This window comes from Elephantulus edwardii, unplaced genomic scaffold (assembly GCF_000299155.1).
Source record: "Elephantulus edwardii isolate Elephantulus edwardi_28Jun2011 unplaced genomic scaffold, EleEdw1.0 scaffold00055, whole genome shotgun sequence".
Taxonomy (NCBI): Eukaryota; Metazoa; Chordata; class Mammalia; order Macroscelidea; family Macroscelididae; genus Elephantulus; species Elephantulus edwardii.
The window spans coordinates 4478131-4497129 of NW_006399805.1; the positions used below are offsets into that span (position 1 = coordinate 4478131).

The 18999-nt window shown below is 44.2% G+C and overlaps 1 protein-coding gene across 1 annotated transcript in view; it reads left to right on the forward strand.

Moving 5' to 3' along the window:
* Positions 1 to 18999, forward strand: part of EXOC4 (exocyst complex component 4) — an 877780-nt gene that overhangs the window by 610276 nt on the left and 248505 nt on the right. The window contains exon 11 of the mRNA XM_006887139.1: positions 18728 to 18947. Coding sequence (XP_006887201.1) covers positions 18728 to 18947 — 220 coding nt within the window. The remainder of the gene's footprint in view (positions 1 to 18727; positions 18948 to 18999) is intronic.

Consider the following 18999-nt stretch of genomic DNA (forward strand, 5'->3'; position numbering starts at 1 on the left):
GGCATCTGGGGATACCTGACACTCATTTTGAATAAGCGAACGCCCAAACCAGCTTGTAACTCCTTTTTTAATTTTCCATCCTGATAAATGACACAGGTCGACACGCAACAGTCTCAACCTGTATGAATAAGAAAACAAAAAATGGACAGGGCTGCCGTCTCTCAGCTCTACTGAGGTGAAAATAACAGAATAATGAATTATATATTATTGGGGAATGATCTGTGTGCAGCAAAGCTGGGGAGAGCATCCACCACCACCTTTGTATATATGTATATATATTCTTTATCTCACTAATGGTCCCTTTTTATTCAGCTTGCTATTGAGGATTTTTCCTGAAACCAGGACTTAAGGAATGAAATCTACCTTCAATTATTTATGGTTTAAATTAGTGCAAATAAGACTTTCTGGCTTGCTGTGCTGATACTCATTAATAAATATTTCACTGGGTATTAGGAGGATTCAGATTGACTAAATGAGGCTCTTTTTCAATATAAACAAAAGCCCTTGTGTTTCTGACGATGATGCAGCCCGATTCTGGTGTCTGGCTTTCATTAAAGCAAATGAATGTTAGATGGGTGCACGGGCAGAGCGATGGGCCCTGGGGGAACTGAAGCCAGCGGGGGCTCTGCTATGAAATAATCCTCTAGTTAAACCAAATTTAATCTCATTAGCAGGGTAATTGTGCTGTTTGGGGAAATGGCCAAGCCAGGTTAAGGCGAAACCTACATAGTCTAATTACCCTTTCAGGTTTGTCTTTGGAGACTAGAACATTGAACCAAGAGGCGAAAGATGCAAATTGTGTGCTTGGCCTGATGGTTGGGCGATTCTTAGAGAATTCCGTTCTCCGACAGCTCCTCGGCCGACGGGTGGCATTGGTTCACACGGTGCCATATGCTGGGCCTCCTCTCCTGTGGGAATGAGCACTCTGCCAGGGAAGGACTCTGAGCTGTCACTTGTCTCTCTGTGTGCTTTCTCCACACACACTGTTTTCCAGTAGTTTTTTTACATCAAGTTCTGTGAGTGTTTTAACTGTTCAGAAGTGATACCAATAGTGGAAGCCAGTCACTGTGGAGTGGACTCTGACTGGACAGGAGCCCAGGCGTGTCAGTAGAATGGCATTCAGTTGGCTCTGCAGTGCCTGGTTGACCAGAACAAATCTCCAGGCTTTTCTTCTGTGGTGTCTCTGGGTGTTCTTGAACTGCTAACCCTTTGGTTAGTAACCAAAATGCATTCATAGCACACAGTATGGCATCAGAAGTCTCAGACTACCAAAATATCTAAGCTTGATTGTAGAAAATAGGCCTTTGTTTCTGCTCCCTGGGAAACCTCCAGGATCATTGAGTCTCTGGAACATTCTTCAAACTGACATACCTTGAGTTGCCTTCTTTAGAATGTGGTATAGAAGAAAGAATGGTATTGGGCTGACCTGGGTTCAGGACACACCTGAAAACGTGTTAGTGGTGTGACGTCAGCCAGGGACGTCATGCATACAGTGAGAGCATGATGTGATCCTGAGAGGCTCCAGGAGGACACCCTGAAGAGCCCTGCAGATGTGAGGGGTCACCTGTGCCCGCTGACCTCACTGACTTGGGCTCCACAGATGCTAGATCTCCTTCAGTGCATGTTGGGGGATTATTAACTGGTTAGTTACATCCTTGAACATGCACTATAGTGTTTCGGGTAGGGACTGGGATTTTACCTAAGTGATGATTGCCAACAATTTGCCAAAAACAATCAATAAAGTGGTTGCTACTTGAGTATGTTTTAAGAAAGGAGACAGTGATTGCCTTCTACTCAAGAGGGGCTTCTTATGTCGCTGCCAAAGGTACACAGGTGAGGAATGGCATAAAAACACTTCAAGGTGTCTGGGAGCATGAGTGGGCGTGGTGGGCATTGAATACATGGTGGGCATTGAATACGTGGTGGGCATTGAATACATGAAGGCTGAAGGCAAAACGTACACTCACGCCTGCGGCCATCACGCCTGTTAACCATCATTTTTCATTGTCGACCTCATAAAAATGGGCAATTCGATGTCTATGACCATATTGAAAAGAAATTGTCAGTGGGAGCGGGCTACCAGTAGATAGGCTGAGAGAGTCCCCTCCCACCCCATATACTTTATATGATGCAAAGTCATTTTCTAAAACCTTTTCCATTAAGATACATTTCATATCTGTGCTATGAAGGAGCATATATTCTCTAAATTTTTTTCCCCCTGATTGCCTTGAAAACAGAAAATATTTCTCAGATGAAAGCAGGGCTTACTTGGATTGGTTTTAGTTTTTTAAAGGTACAGAATATTTCTTTTCTGACTCTCCTGCATTTATCTGCAATTACTAGCAACCATCAGCCCAAGAGCGTCTTTCCCGAGGCCTCGTTGCCTGCTTGCAGAGAGGGCTCCTGGGCAGCTGCTTTGTCTTCTCTGGGTTTTAGAGATTTGTCACCAGCACAATCCAGAGGAGTATCAGTTCTGCAGGAACTGATAATATTGTCGCTGCAATGCTTCTCTAATATCTAGTTTTTCCTTGGAAATGCTGCGTATTCCATCATTTAATGTCTGTACCATTGACAGATACTCAGCTGCAAGACGCATCAACTAGCTGGGAGGTTGTATTTTTTTCTGAACAATTCTATATACAAATGTAATAATCTAGACTTTTCTGTGTCTCCTGATTTATAAGCAGACTTTTTAACTCTGACTTAGCCTTACCACTTGAGCGAAATGCAATGCTAGGGACTGTAACGGCCTGAACGGCTGTCTGAAGAACCCTGATGGCGTGGTTGGACTGTTGACTGGAAGGTTGGTGGGTTGAATCTATCAGTGCTCTGAGGGGGGCAGAGAAAGAGAGAGAGAGAGAAAGAGAGAGAGGGACAGAGACAGAGAGGGACAGAGACAGAGAGACACACAGAGAGAGACACACAGAGAGAGACAGAGAATGAGAGAGAGAGACACAGAGAGAGAGGGACAGAGACACAGAGAGAGAGACAGAGACACAGAGAGAAAGAAACAGCGAGAGAGAGAGAAAGAGACAGAGAGACAGACAGAGAGGTACAGAGACAGAGAGAGAGGGACAGAGAGACAGAAACAGAGAGAGAGAGACAGACACACACAGAGAGAGAAACAGAGAGAGAGAGACACTGACTCTTACTGTAAAGATTGCCAGCTTCAGAAACCCAATGAAGGGTGGCTGGGAGTCAGGCTTGACTCGGGTTGTGGATTTCATCTGTTTGAGTTGAGTTGGGTTGGATTAAGTTGGCACAGCACTTAACTAATTGAGTCAAGAAGAATGACTCAGTTGCCCCTAACAATAGCAGAAACAATTTCTAATGAATAGAGATATTTATGAAGCAAATTATAAAAAAATGAAATGATTCTCAGATTCCTTTTGCAGGAAGACAAGATGAGAAGAAAATACGGACTAAAGTGACTTAAAGAACAAATAGCTTAAGTTCACACTCAGGAAACTGTGGTGGCTTGGCCCGTAGGCTTTGGGGCCAACTCAAAGGCCTTGCTTCTCTGGTGGTTTGTATCTACCATCTAACCTCAGGCCTTGGAAACCCACCGGAGGATCAGCTGCCTCGGCTTTGACTCAACAGCAATGAGTGGGAAATTTTTTCTGGGTTTTTGGTTTTTTAATTAACTTTTGATATTAAGTTGCTGTCTCTCTAACTCATCTAGCCATGGTACCCCCTGAGAGCAATATGGCAGTTGTTGTGTGCCATTTAGTCACCTGTGACTCGTAGCAACCCTGTGTACAGTGGCTCTGAGCCCTGCCCTGTCCTGAGCCAGTCTCACCAACTCCGACACACCTACCTCCATTCCTCCCATTACTGTGTCGGTCGTTCTGTCCTGTGCTGTCACTCACCCTTCCAAGCATAATGTCCTTCTCCAACAATGCCATTGTAGTTCAATTGATTCACACTCAAGATAGCAAGTGATAGAGCAAGGTTCTGCTCTGTTGTTCCCAGAGTCTCTGAGTCACAGTTGACTTGAGAGTATATAAAACATCACTTTCCTATAGGACAGAGTAGAACAACTCTTTTGGGTTTCTGCAAATCCTTACAGAAGCTGACTCTACGTATTTCTTCCAGGAAAACCTGGTGGATTTGAATGTCTAAGCTTGCACCTTAGTATCCCCATGCTTAATCTGTGGTACCACCACACATATGAGCAAAAGCAAGAGACTCCAGGATGTGGATAATCTCTTCTAAGTGCAGGGCTCTGTGGGAGGTAAAGTTGAGGATATTTTTTGAACCATCCTAGAAAATGAATGTTGGTGTAAGATCATTACTTCTGGACATAGTATAAATAGTATAAATACTTCTGGACAGAGGATATGGACATGGAAGAAGAGAGGGCTGATATCGAGATGAGATTATCATGACTGACTTAAATGAAGCATGTGAATGGAAGAAGGATAGAAAAGTCTAGAAGGCAAGAACTGTCTGCCACGCACATATGTCAGAATTCTTGACTCAGAGATCTTTCCAGAGTTTTTAAGTGCTTCCTAGAGAACTTTGCACTCCGATTGGCAGTTAATCAAGTGATAATAAACGTAGGAGTTGGGTAAGAAATAATCATAAGCTAAGCTCAGAAACAAGAGAGCTGCCATATAGTCTTACTCATTACAGGGGATGCAGACTGCGTTTTCCAAGGCATCATGTATTAAGCATGACCACACGTGCCCCGCTGGGGCCTCATGGAGGAGAAAACCTAGTGGCTGGCCTGTCTCCTCCAGCAAACCTGTCATTTTAATTCACCAGCCGTGTGATTCATATTTTTGACACTTGAAATAACCAATGTTTAGTACCATAGTGACTTCCAGTCTTTGACTTCTGTGATAGATGCTCCAGTAAAGCACAAGTCGGGCCAGGTTTTTGGAAGTTTACATTAGGGAATAGAGGAGCAGGTTTTGACTTGCTCAGAGTTCCTTTAAAAAACCAGTCTTTGGTTGATGCCTATAACATGATGTTATTCAATAGAATAACTGTCTTTTGTTTTTTCCATCTTGCTTAGCCAAATATATTGCTTCCCTAAAACATACCCTTAAAAGAACCTGTGTATTACAACTTCTTTAAAAAGTGAGTCTAACTGAGTTCTATGACTAGTGTCTAATCCTGTCATTTATTACAACACTTAGTAACTATGGCCAGTGTGCGCCCCCGAGTGTCCGTGGCTCTGAGTATGAGGCAAGGATGTTCCAGGTGAAGTTGATGTTGCCCAAGAGAGTAACTAGGAGGAGCCAGGAAATGCATAGGCACAGTGGAGCTAATGCTCTAAAATGAAGTATTTAAAAGTTGTTTAAAGAAAGAAAATCGCTTTAAGAGATTAGGGAGATTAGAGAACATTGTATGAGCAAGTTAGTTTTAGCTTTGAATTGACACTGCTAAGAAGGGGGCAGTGACAATGGTAATTTTTCAAACCTCCATTCTAGCTGTTGTGCCAGAATTTAGGAAATGCAAAGGTGGTCTGAAAGTAAACCAAGTGAACATCAAGAGAAAGAGCGTGGAATAGATTAAAGACAAACCAAAATCCAGTAAGTATACCAACGTCACCAAGTGGTTTGATGCTGAGTGGACATGAAGATGATGTTTGACCTCCTTCTAGATACCAGGTACCATGTACAGTGACAGGAATGCATGTTTTCCCTTCAACATGCTTACAGTCCTGTACAGAGCACAGTCATCTTCATGGAACAGGCTTGTGGACCTTGATGGGAGTAGAGTGTAAGGACATTCAATCCAGATGTAAAAGAAAAGGTGACATTTGAACTGGCAATTAAAGGGCACCTGAACATTCAGAACAGAGGTGTGGAGAGAATATTCTAGATAGGCGGGAAAACGTTTGCAAAGGCCTGGAGATAGAAGGGAGCTGGGCAGGTGTATAAAACTGTAAGCAGTTCTCTATTCTGTGCTTTTGTGAGGTTATTGCAATAGCTGTGTGTCTGGTAAATTGGAGGAAGAAAGGATTACAGGTGGGAGCACAAGTAAGGAGACTGTTTAAAGGAAAATTGGAAAAGAATTACCATATATTGAGTCCTGTTCATCCATCTGTAGCATCTCATTTAACAAAAGCTTGGGCTCAGGTGCTGGATATCAGAAAGGTTGACATTGCAACTTCTCCCAGGGCTGTAACATGGCACTGATTGAGGTGACACCATTCCTTTCATGTGCTGTGCGATTGACACTCCCTAGGGCATAATTCTTTGTAGAGGTCTATCATCTAGAATAGTATGTAACGTGAGGTGGACACTGCAGCTATTCCTAAGAAAATGGGATTGTGAACAAGTGGGTGAATTGAGAGATGATAGAAAGAGAATGTCTGTTGATCTTGGAAACTTCTTGGATACATAACAAGACAACAAATCAAAGGAAATTGCAGGGGGCATTTCACACTGTTGTTATTTTGTGCCATTGAGTTGAGTACAACTCATATGACCATATTGACAGTAGATCTGAAAAACAACAGTATGTGAGACGAAGCTTCACTGTTCTGGCTGCACTTTGTCCAAAACATAAATGTTTGTTCTTTTGGCAGTCCATGGGCCTCTTCTCCACCACAGCAACTCAATAGAGTCTGCGTAATTGGAATGAGTAAGAACAAAGAAGAAGAAAACCAGTATGTCAGTGGAACAGAACAATGAAAAGTTCAACTTTGAAATTATCAAGAGAATGTTGGATTAAAATCTTTAAAGGGTGGTTGAAAATTCACATAAAGACGTCGAGGAATGATGTGGCCTGTTTTGTTGTTGCTGGGTGCCAGGTGTGACTCGTCGTGACTCTGTGAACCTGTCCTGTGCCATCCTGACCATCTCTGAGGTCCTTGACCCCACTCTTACACTCACTGTGTCAATCCATCTTTTCAGGGGCCTTCCCTACCTTCTCTGACCCTCCACCTTTCCAAGCACGATGCCCTTCTCCAAGGACTGAGCCCTCCTAACAACATGCCCAAAGTATGTGAGATGAAGTGTCACTGTTCTTGCCTCCAGAGAGCACATTGGTTGCATCGTTTCCTTTTATCAGTCCGTGGGATAGCCCATCACTACAACTCAGAGGCCAGTTCTTCTCTCATGCCTCAGAAGCCACACCCTGGGGATGCCATTTGAGAAGCACCGATGCCAGAGGAGTCCAGGGTCTCGAGTCATGATCAAGTCCAGTGTGGCCTCTAGACTTCATTTTGGCCCCATCATTTACTAATGTCTGATCTTGGGAAGTTCTTGAGCTTCTCCATGTCTTCATGCCTTACAGTATCAGGACATGGTAAGGGCTTAGGATATGTAAGCAGTTTTCAGCACAGTGATATCTTATACAGCAGCACGTGGGATTATTCCCTCTGTGTCTCACATTAATGTAATTTAAAGGTCAAACTGATCCAGCACACCTGAAATAAAAAAAAAGAATATGGTTATTTCCAGGGAATGTGATAGACATTTTGCATTAAGTGACAGGTTTTCTCCAAAAATTTCCTACCAACTTTGTCTTTGAAATAAGATAAATTGAAATGTTGAAAACAAAATTTCAAACCTATTAGAAAAGCAAGGGAATTATAATTTTGTCTCTGAGATTTGTATCAATTGCCCTTACTCATTCATATACTTATTTGCATATTTCATGAAGACAAAAATGATTGTCTGCTACCTAGGTTTTTCATTTGAGTCATTTCAATTTCCAAATTCTATGCTAAGTTTTAAACAAGTGTCAGTTTAAAGAAAGTTCCTTCATTTAAGCGCAGTCACCAGTTACTTGCGGAGTACTATTCGTGGCAAGATTCTTTTAAAGGCACATGCCTTTGTGAGCCTGCCACACCCACACGTTGTTGTTCATATTCTCTTCTCTCCTTTCCTAAGGGTCCCGTTTTTCTCCTCCGTCCCTGGGCGTGAATCTCACTTACTATAAATAAGTGCAGTCCTGACTCTTCATTTCATTAGAGCAGCAGATGGTCTGCAAGGGTGTGGGCTGTGGGCATGATTGGACTTCGCAGTGATGAGCTTATTTTGCACTTTTCTCTGGAAAATCTTTACATACAAAAGGCACAGGGCACTCACACTCAGCGGGAGCAATTATAGACTGTTGGGAGGTGCTGCTCCCTGATGGGCCTGATGACTTCCTCCCATGAATTAGGAGGCAAATATGCTCCAAAGTGCATTAACCTTTATGGATTTTCCTCCAGTTGTCATGTTCCACTGATTTATGGTCTCGAATATGCCTGTTGCTGCTGTTTCTGGATGAGTCCCTTCTAAATCATTTCTAAATGATCTTTTTCGAGGCAGATAATCCAAGGAAGTTGAATCCATCTCCAGTCAGTCCCTCGGAGGCATCTCTTCTCCTCTACCAAAGTTGTTTCCCAGTTTTCCTCCTGTGCCTTAAATGTCACATCTGAGTGCAGACTGAGGAAGGGACGGTTGTCTCTTAAAGGAGCCATGCTTGCTGGGCGGCCTCTTCACGCAGCTCCTCTTGTTCTGGGACCCTGTGGTCTCAAGGGCTCTTTCTCCAGACACCTACTTCCCATCCTAGAAGTAGCAGATGCAAAACTGGACTCGTACATGGCAGCACATTTTGGACTGAAGAGGGTGGTTTTTTATTTTGTTTGTTTGGGGTTTTGTTTGTTTCGTTTCTGTTTTTTGTTCAAATGAAGCATGGTTGGATGTGAGTGTACTGTGCTCTCATAAAGCCCTCCGGTCCCTTCAGCAATGAACAGGACGTATGGGAATCCAGAACCCCGCCATTCTTTCAGCACTGTCTTTCTGCCCCCTCCACCCCCAGCACACGTCCTGATTCCTGTATGAAAGCCGGACACCCGAAGCCACTTTCATTGCCCGCTGAGGATTCTTCCTGGATCTGCAGGGAGGTCGACCGCCAGTGGCTTTTCTCCTGGCAGCTCCCCCGTCAGTCCTGTTCAGGGCTGTGCTCAATGCTGCTACTGTTTGTGTTCTGGCCACAGAATCCAAGATACAAATTCCATTTCTGAATTCAGACTTTTAGAGCTCAGCTTCTTTTATGACTCACCTGTGAACAGCATTTCACTGGGAGCCCTGGTGGCTTAGTGATAAGGAGTGGTGCTGAGCAGTCCAAAGGTCCATGTTCGAATCCACCTCTGTGCAGGAACAGTGGGCAGTCAGCTCTTGTGTAATTTACTCCCTCTGAAAAACCCCCTAGAGGGTCAGCTGTGAGTCTGAATTGATGGTAGATCACAACCACCACACATGTAATTGGAGTCATAAACCTCACTGAACGTCCCTGTATTCAGCATTCTGCCGCCGTGAACCTGCCCTGAACTTGCCTGACTACAGACGGCTGACTATTATTGAATGCTTCTCCAGACCTGTGGGTTTTAGGTCTTTTCACATACAAACGTTGATTCAGATAACAAGAAGTCTTCAGAGTTATTTTGTGGTAGAAGAGATTCAGAGTTTCTTAATGGAGGGAAGCATGGTGCATCTCTGCTGGGAATTATGGGGAATTCAAGGCCAACTGGGAACCAATTCATAGCTGACCCTCCAGAGGATTTCAGAGACTCTGAATTGCACCAGAAGAGAGATTGCTCTTCATTCTCCCCAGGAACCACTAATGAATTTGAACCGCTGATGAAAGGCCAGGCCTTTGGGTTAATGGTCGATATCCTACCAACGAGACCACCACACTCCCACAAGGAGTGATCTGCAGAATGCAAGAGCCTGAGGCCTAACGGATGCAGCTGTGTGGATCCCGGGGGCAAATCCACCAGCCTCCCAATAAACGCTATGTGTGCTGTTTTCAGCCTGAACAGTCAGTCAAGGCTTACGTGTGATCAGTGACCATAAAATATCAAAGTGAAGAGTTAAAATGTTAGGTATTACACAGAAAGAGTCAGACTGTATAGAAATGTGTGCATGAAAGTGTAATAAATATTGTGATGTGTTGTTTATGATAGACTCATATATGAATCCCTTTGCTGAAAAAGCCAGAGTTTTGCACTTGCGTTTTCTGGGATTTGTGCCTTTGATGGTTGGTTTTCTGGGAAGCTAATGATTTTTTCAGGATTGGGTTCAAGCTAACATGTCTTTGGCATGAACACCATAAAATGTGAGGCTGTTGTTTTCTTCTTGGTAATCGATCCGAAGGCACATGATGCCAGTTAACTCATTCCTGAAGATGTTGCCTGTGGATTGTAAACAATTTCATGGTGTGAGTGTAAGGAATGTTTCTTTACTGTGATCGGTTGTTTTCATTCAGATTAATGGGTAACTTCTTTCATTGCAGCTTCTAAGATGCAGGGCAGGCTCTTTGTGTTCAAGGCTCTCTCCATCCGTAGTAGTGCAACTCTTGGCTGAGAGGAATTGGGAGAAGTGGAGCTTGCAATGAAAGGGCTGTCTGATAAGGAGCTTGGGATCAGCATGTGGTTGTTGTTGTTGTTGTTGTGTACTGTCTAGTTGGAACTAACCCCAAGCTGACCCACCAGCAGGTTTTCCGAGGCAGTAATAACACGGGAAGAGATTGCCCTTCCTTCTCCTTAGGCGCAGCTGGTGGATTCAAACAATGTGTCTTCAGATTAACAGTGCAGTTCCTTACCATTAGGCCACGTGAGGCTTTGCAAAAAAGATAGAGTGGAGTTTTAATTCATATACTATTTCTCTAGATAGAAATAAAATCAAGGTAAAATGTTTGAAATCACTAGGTGAAATGCGTGCTGGTGTGTACCTTCCAAGGGATGCATCCTTCCTGAAAGAAAGATTAAGGAGAGAAAAACCGAGGCACTTCAGAGGGGCTTGCTCTTAGAGGTCCCCTGGCTGCTAAAAATTTGCAAAGGAAATTTCCAGTTTAAATATTTACAAATAGCAATAGTGGGATTTATGAAATAAGAGTTGTGTGTGACTGTTTAATGGCTTAAACCGTCACATGCAATGAGAACTAGTCTGCTATTACTATTTTCTTTTTTCTTTCTCCTTCTTTCCAACCTTAGGTTTGGGCGGCAGATCCAAATAGGGTCCCTCAGAATCCTGTAGTGAGGTGCTCTCCGGGAAACACTGTGGATCCTCTCCTTTGACTCTCATTTGTCTCTTCCCCACTAACACAGATATACCTGTATCTCAGGTTTGCCTCTTCATCCTTTCCAGCGATAGGAAACCCTCAGTGTAAAAGTTCTTCACTGGATTAGCTAATACCCTCCTGACAGGTTTCTGTCTGGGTTCAAGCCTAACTTTGGAGTGAACTGTTTTCTTTCCTAATGAGAGTCTTTTTCAGCATTAAATAATCAAATATTTCCTTAATTCTGTAGAGCCGATTAGGAACATTGTTGGAATATTGGGCCTTTTTGATGATCTCTCTCTGCTCATACTTTGATCATGTTGTTAGAAGATGCCAATCCTTGGGAAAAGACATCGTACTTAGAAAGGTGGAGGGGCGGTGAAAAAGAAGCTGACCTTTGACAAGATTAATTGTATCAGTGGTTCAAGAATTTCAGAGATGATAAGGACGGCAGGGGCTGGGCTGGGCTCACAGACTCACCTTGAGTTAGAGTCCAGTTGACGGCACCTAACAACAACCCTACACCCTTCACTGTCCCTCTTGAATCTCATTCACCAGATGACTTTAAATACTTATCAGATAAAGGAGGGATAGAATTGTCCATGAGAAATGTTGAGGACCTACACTTAGTATATTTGTAAAAAATTGTGGAAATCATTCATCAGAAGCAAAATGAAGATTTCACTGTAGAATTATTTATATGAAAGCCTGGAGGCCGTTGTCTCTCGGCATTCTGGTGGCACAGTGTGTTGGGCTGCTAACCAGAAGGTATATAGTTCAAGTACACCAGCCACCCCATCAGTAGAAACACAGCTCATCTCGTTCCGTAACCACTCCCGCCCTGGAAACACAGTGGACGGATACATGAGCATGAACAAATCCATGGCAATGAGTTTGGTTTGAGTCTTACTGGCTGTTTAGCTTGATGATGTTGAGTTGAGCATGATCGAATGGGTTTATAACATTCTGTGAAACAGCAGAGGATGAACGGCCAAGTCACAGTGCATCAGACCATCTGGGACTATGGACAAGAACCAAGAATACTCTCATAATGAGTTCATTTTAATGTTCATGTTGGGGTTATGGAGAGAGAGGGGAAGAGTTCTTTCTTCTAAAAACGTCTGTTTAGACTTCTCCGCTAATTTCCCCCCACCGCCAGCCATTTCTTGGCTCAAGAGTGTTTGTGGCCAGAAAGGCCATGCCTTACTTTCAGAAGATGTGATTTGAAGTCAAAACCAGTTGCTACTGAGTCAACTCTACCCCCTGAGGCCCCAGGAGGTACCTCCTTTCAGAGTGTCTATCACACGGCTGTTTGAGGCCCTTAGGACACAGTGGTGAGCAGGGGGTATAGTGGTAAACAGGGCACAGCAGTGAGCAGAGGGCACAGTGGTGAGAAGAGAGTACAGTGATGGACAGAGGGCATGGCAGTGAGCAGAGGGCTTGGTGGTGAGAAGAGGGGATAGAAGTGAGCAGAGGGTACAGTGGTGGACAGAGGGCACAGAAGTGAGCAGAGGGCACGGCAGTGAGCAGAGGGCGTGGTGGTGAGAAGAGGTGATAGAAGTGAGCAGAGGGTACAATGGTAAACAAAGGGCATGGCAGTGAGCAGAGGGCATGGTGGTGAGAAGAGGGGATAGAAGTGAGCAGAGGGTACAGTGGTGGACAGAGGGCACAGAAGTGAGCAGAGGGCATGGCAGTGAGCAGAGGGCATGGTGGTGAGAAGAGGGGATAGAAGTGAGCAGAGGGTACAGTGGTGGACAGAGGGCACAGAAGTGAGCGGAGGGCACGGCAGTGAGCAGAGGGCGTGGTGGTGAGAAGAGGTGATAGAAGTGAGCAGAGAGTACAGTGGTGGACAGAGGGCATGGCAGTGAGCAGAGGGCATGGTGGTGAGCAGTGTCCACTTGTCCCTGTCCACATCTGTCACCCCCTGCTGACAGTTGATCATTCCTACATTGGTTTGTCGCTGAAATACAGGAATAAACTGTTGCTCTGAATTTCTAACGAGGGCCAGCTGCTTGCTAAAAAAAGGTGTAAGAGTCATAAAGCAAGCAAGGTGCCACTGAGAGGGTCGAGGTTGTGAGTCACAGGACCCTCTGCAGACACTGCACTGTCCCGTCATGGCTGTGCCCGAGCCCATCGCTGCAGCTGCTTTGCCAGTCTGCGTCACTAGGGGTTTTCCTGTAACCTGCTTTCCAGGGTCTGATCCCTGCTGACTGGTTCAACGTAAGTGAGATAAAGTCTCACCATCCTTGCCGGCAAGGATCCTTCTGGCTGTGCTTCGTCCGAGATGGATCTGTCTGTTCTTCGGGAAGTCCATACTGTGTTTAATCTTCACCATAAATCAAAGACGTCAAGTCTCCTTGGTCTGTCATATGCATTCCTCATGTTTTACATGCACTCGAGGCAGTTGAAAATGCCATGGCTTCAGCCACTTTAGTGTTCAAAGTGACATCTTTGATTTTTTCATCCTTTAAAGGGGTCTTTTGCAGCCTGAATAGGTGAATATCCAATGCAATACAACGTGTGATTCCTTTTCTGGGACTTCTGTTGGTGGTGTTTGTGGATCCAAGTAAAATGAGTTGTGCAAAGCTCCCTATTCTGTGCCCCTCAGACCTAAGAAAGGGCAGTGTGTCCACTGAATATCCTGGTCCCCCTCGATCATGGAGGATGGAGGGGTTTCTCAGACCTTCCTCATCACTCCCCCTGCAATGTAATCTACAGGGGCCACGCTTCCTGCCCAATAAGCCCCTTCAGCTTTGTGCAGGTCTAAGGGCATGATGACCGCATTCCCTGGAGCTGGAGAAGGCACAATCGGCCTGGAGGTGTCATTGTAGGGGGGCAGGGTGTGTGTGTGTGTGTGTGTGTGTTAGGGAATAAATTCTTTGTATCCAAAAGCAGTCAGTCAGCAAGAAGAGTGGGAACGGTCCCTCAGCACCCCAAGAGAGGCTTTCCTACCTCAGAGCACAGGAGAGCCTGGAAGGAAAATGTGGACAGTGTAGGCCCTTCTGCCGGTCTGTTCAGAGCAGTATGACCAGTGAAAGTGCTAAATCAGGACGACCTTCGGATATGTACACAGACCTTGAAGGGATAAGAGACCTTCTGTTCAAAATACTTTTTCGAAGTGCCTTCGAGAAGAGTAATGATCTCGCGATTGATCCCACAGTGTTAACAAAATGGAAAGGGCTCTGCTGTGTTCGCCCAATCACTGTAGCAGCATTCATTTTTCCCTCAGAGGTCGAAGCATAGTGAGATGCCGGTGGGGGTAAAGACTGCCTGGGATCCCATCAGAGAAGAAGGGGCCTGTATGGTGGCCGTGGGGACCACGATTCGGCACACTGGTCATGGCTGACTGTCTTCTCCGTTGTCCCTGCCTTCTTGCACTCTGCCTCTTTTTTGTAAAGATCTCTTCTGTTTTGTTTTTGACCATGACTTTCTTCCCCTTCCCATGTTGACAACATTGGTTACAACAGTCTTTTTCTGTTTTTTTCTTAGCGTCTCCATTCTCACTTTCTCTCTAAAATTCTTTGTGATAATCTTAAAATTATCTTCCACCCCCACCCCCATTTTCTCACACTTTCTCGCTCGCTCTTGTACGCACGTAGAATTAATGGGTTGTTTAGCTGGTGAGATACAAGATTAACTACACAGGCAGTCCCTCGATTACCCACAAGTTCTGTTCCTAAGTCTATCTCCAAAACTGAATTAGTGTGTAAATCAAACAATTAGGTATAATTCATATCTAGTGTCAGTTAGTTGAATATTTCTTATAATATCTAGTATTATTTTCATATACATTTTAAAAAAACCTCAAATATTTAAGAAGCACTTCTGAATAGCCTTTAACATAATAAAGCTAAAATTTAAGAAAAAGCCACCAAAATCAGACCTTTTTGCCCTGATAGGAGGAGGATGCCCATCTTTCTTGCGCAGAGATTCTGGTAAATTCAAACTGCCAGCAGGCCACCACCTTTGGGTTAACAGCGCAACTGCCTATATAGACTATTGGCATCAGAACTCCTTTTAACATGCTACTTACAAAGTTAAAATATTTTTTCCCCCAACTCGCAAAGTAGTGTCCCTTTGTTACTGTGAACTTGATGTAGCTCAGCTTTTTGTTACAATGGCCTTCTACGAGACTTTGTAACTGTGTGCATGCGAACAAGACAGTTGTAACCCAGGACTCCATGTAAAGCATTGACTTAGTAGTTAAATGAAACTCTTTAGTGATTAAGCTCTTCTCCTTAATGAAAATTTGTGCAGCTGACTTTAAATGTGCTCTAATTAGAAAGCAATTTGTGAAATGTAGGTTCTGATATGTGTAGGTAATTTTTCTATTTTCTGATTTAATTTTATTTGAATAGGAAATATATTCAAAGATTTGAAAAACCAAATTATGATAAAGTTACCTCCGCGACCTCTCGGTCCCACTCCTCCTCCAGCCGCATCTCGACTTCCACCTTTCACAGGACTAACTTTTAGTCATTGTACTGTGCATCTGCCCAGAGGGTCTGTCTTTATGCTAAAATAAACAAATGAGGTCATTCACTTCTTACGCTAAGACTAGTGTGGCAAGTACTGGCGGTTCATAGTGTTTCATACTCTGCTTTGTTCAGTTCACAGTATGTCTGGAGATGGATCATTTCATGTTAGTGCGTCACATGCTTCCACTTTTGGGCTCAGGGGAGCGAGGCAGTAATCCGGCCTGTGTCTATACTGCTCAGTGCCCTAATCCGGCCTGTGTCTGTACTGTTAGGTTCCCTTGTGACGGCCCCTGTGTTCTTCCCAGTCTTTTGTCATAAACGCTGGGCTGCAGTGAATCCACATGACTTATGTATCCATCATCACCTCCTCCATATTCACCTCTAGCTGTGGGGAGGCGCTTCCAGAGCGGGGTTTCTGGGTCAAGAAGAAATGCATGTGTAATTCTGAATGATTAGCCTTTGCAAATTAGCCTTTGCAAAGATTTGGACCATCTTTGTTCCTGGTACATTAGAGTGCAGCTTTGCCCCCACCTGTGCTGAAATAATGTCTTTTCAAGGTTTTTAGACTCGCCAATTCCAAAAGTGGGGGGAAAGAGTGTTTTGGCATACTTTACTTTAAATTTTTCTTCCATGAGTGAGATTAAAAATGTTTTCATGTTTTATAACCATTTACATTTATTTCTTTTACTCTAAACTGCCTGTGTTTTCTTGCTCAATTCCAGCCCTCGTTTATGATCTCTGCTGCAAACAGGCCTTCCTACTTTATCATTTGCCTCTTGCCTTCATTCTGGTCTCATTTTTTTGGCGTGGGACCATGCAAGGTGAAGCAATACAGAGCAGCCTCTGCAGTCACCAGGGAAATTCTCGTGGTCCCATGACCTTTACATAGTTTGGGAGGTCAAATCCTAAAACCTCTCTCATTGGCTGTGATAAGTCTACAGGGAAGTGAAAAGTAGGAAAGCTAATGTATGTTGAATACACAAACATTAAAGCACTAGGGATTAAAGTTCTTCATTCCTTTGTTCCAGTCTTGGAAACAGCGTGTGAGCAGTGCTGGGGGCCCTCTCATGTTGAACACAGTGAGCTGCTTCTGTCTGCTTTGGGGAGCTGCCAGACCCCCTTCTTTGTTTCAATCAACTACCAGTGTTGGGTTCTTTACTTCCATCATGTCACAAAATATCTCTGAGGGTTTCTCAAAAACACTTCTCGGTGAAATTCTCTTCCTGCCTTCACATCCTCTGAAAAATCTTTCCCCATCCCTCTGGTCACTGGTACTTTCCTTAGTGATGTTAAGAACTTCCCTGCACTGTGGTAGCATAAGCCTCTCAGTAACAATGTAACAGTGCCAACATTGCCACAGTCCACTCAGTAACAATGTAACAGTGCCAACATGGCCACAGTCCATGGTTGCCCCTGCAGTTCCTTGTATTTAAGGTTATCTTCCCGTGTTACCTACTTTAATTTCGTGCTATACTGTATCTTCATTAGTCTATTTTCTCTTTGAATTAGCCAGTTTCAAAAATAACACATGGTTGTATCATGAAAAGGCAAGGAGACAGCACATCTACACACTTGGCTGTAGCCATCAATGTGAGTTGACGCACAGAGCTGGTGCAGTGGCCAGACCCCAACAAACTTTGGAAGAAGTGATGCGATTGGCTACTGATCATGATGCCCAGCTCTTCCTGGGGTCGGGATGCATGAACTGGAGAGCTAGCAGCAGTTTGTGTAGTGTTTCAGGGACTCTGGTGGGAACCTGTGCTGCTTACCCAAGGCAGTGTGATATGCAAGCCTCAGAAGCCTGTTGGACGGTCAACCGGGAGCTGGTTCCAACTCGAAGGCAGTGAGTGAGTGAACTGAAAGTTGGACCCTGTTGGTGTGGGATTGGGGCTAGCTAATATGTGGCACCTGAAATGTGTGCACATCTTAAAAACGATGTCAGTCTAGAGACTAAGGTGCATCCAATCCAGGCCATGGTCTTTGCAATTACTTGCTGTGCATCAGAGACCTGGATAATGACTAAGAATGACAGAAGAATTGATGCCTTTGAATTGTGATACTGGAGAAGAGTCTTGGACATACCTTACACCACCAAGAAAACAAATAAGTCTATCTTAGAGAGAGTAAAACCATCTTTCTCCTTGAAGGGTAGGATTTAGACTCTGTCTCACATACTCTGGGCACATGACCAGGAGGGACCAGTGCTTGGAGAATGAAATCATGCTCGGAAGGGTGGAGGGACAGTGCAGGAGAGGAAGACCCCAGATCAGATGGATTGATACAATAACTGGGACAATGGGAGTTGGTGTGTCAGAATCGGTGACTGGCTCAGGACAGGGCAGGGTTCAGTGCTGATGTACATAGGGTCACAATGGGTCTCAGATGACTTGAGGGCACATAACAACAACAACAGAATCTGTGCAAGTGAGGACAAAGAATAATAAATGTCCACTACTCATCTCCCAGAATGGACAATTATTAACATTTTGGTACATAAGTCTTACGTGTTTGCATTTTTCAATTAAGGGAATAAATCATTACAAATGAGGTTGAGGTCCTTGGTCCCCCAACTCCCATCCCCATTCCCTTTCTTAACCTCCCAACTCTTCTTGTATCATCTTGAATTTAGAGAACATTCATTCATCCTCTTCAAAAATATCTCTATATACATGTAGAAGAGTTTCAATGAGAAAGAGTATTTTTGGGAAGTGCCTTTCAGATTTACATTCTATTTTGTAGTCATCATGTTTTTCTTGTTCCTGTATTCTTCTTTCAGGCAACATCTCATTGCATACTTAAAATAATTCATCTCTCCTTTGCCCCCTTGGCTTAGAAGTCATGTTTTCTGTTTTATCCTACTCCTCTTCAAGAAGTGAAGTAATCGGTAGTTTTGTTGTGTTGGTTTTTGATTGTCAGTGACTGTGGCAATGGTGTCAGGTATGTCAGAGACAGTGAAGTGGGCTCAGGATAGGGCAGGGTCTTTGTTCAGAGGGTCGCTCTGAGTCATAGTTGATCTGATGGCACGTTACAACAACGATGATGAATAAATGATGAGCTGGAAGGTCCCCGCATCTCTCCATGGACACAGCCAAGCCTAGGTACACCCAGGGCTCTGTGTGTTGCAACATGTTTATGTAACTCTTGTGGATAACCCACTGAAGGGTCAGCTTATGAGTCGGATTTGACTCGACAGCAACCATTATCTGATACACGCAGTAACGTTTTCACTGTTTGTCTTCCAGATTTATCCAGGAGATCGAGCATGCCCTTGGACTTGGCCCCGCCAAACAGTGCCCTCTTCGTGAATTCCTCACCGTGTACATCAAAAACATCTTCCTCAACCAGGTCTTGGCCGAGATCAACAAGGAGATCGAAGGAGTCACCAAGACCTCTGACCCTTTGAAGATCCTCGCTAACGCCGACACCATGAAGGTGCTAGGAGTACAGCGGCCCCTCCTCCAGGTGAGCATGCAGTTTGGATTCACATTTTCTGACAGCAGTTTTCACTGACTTG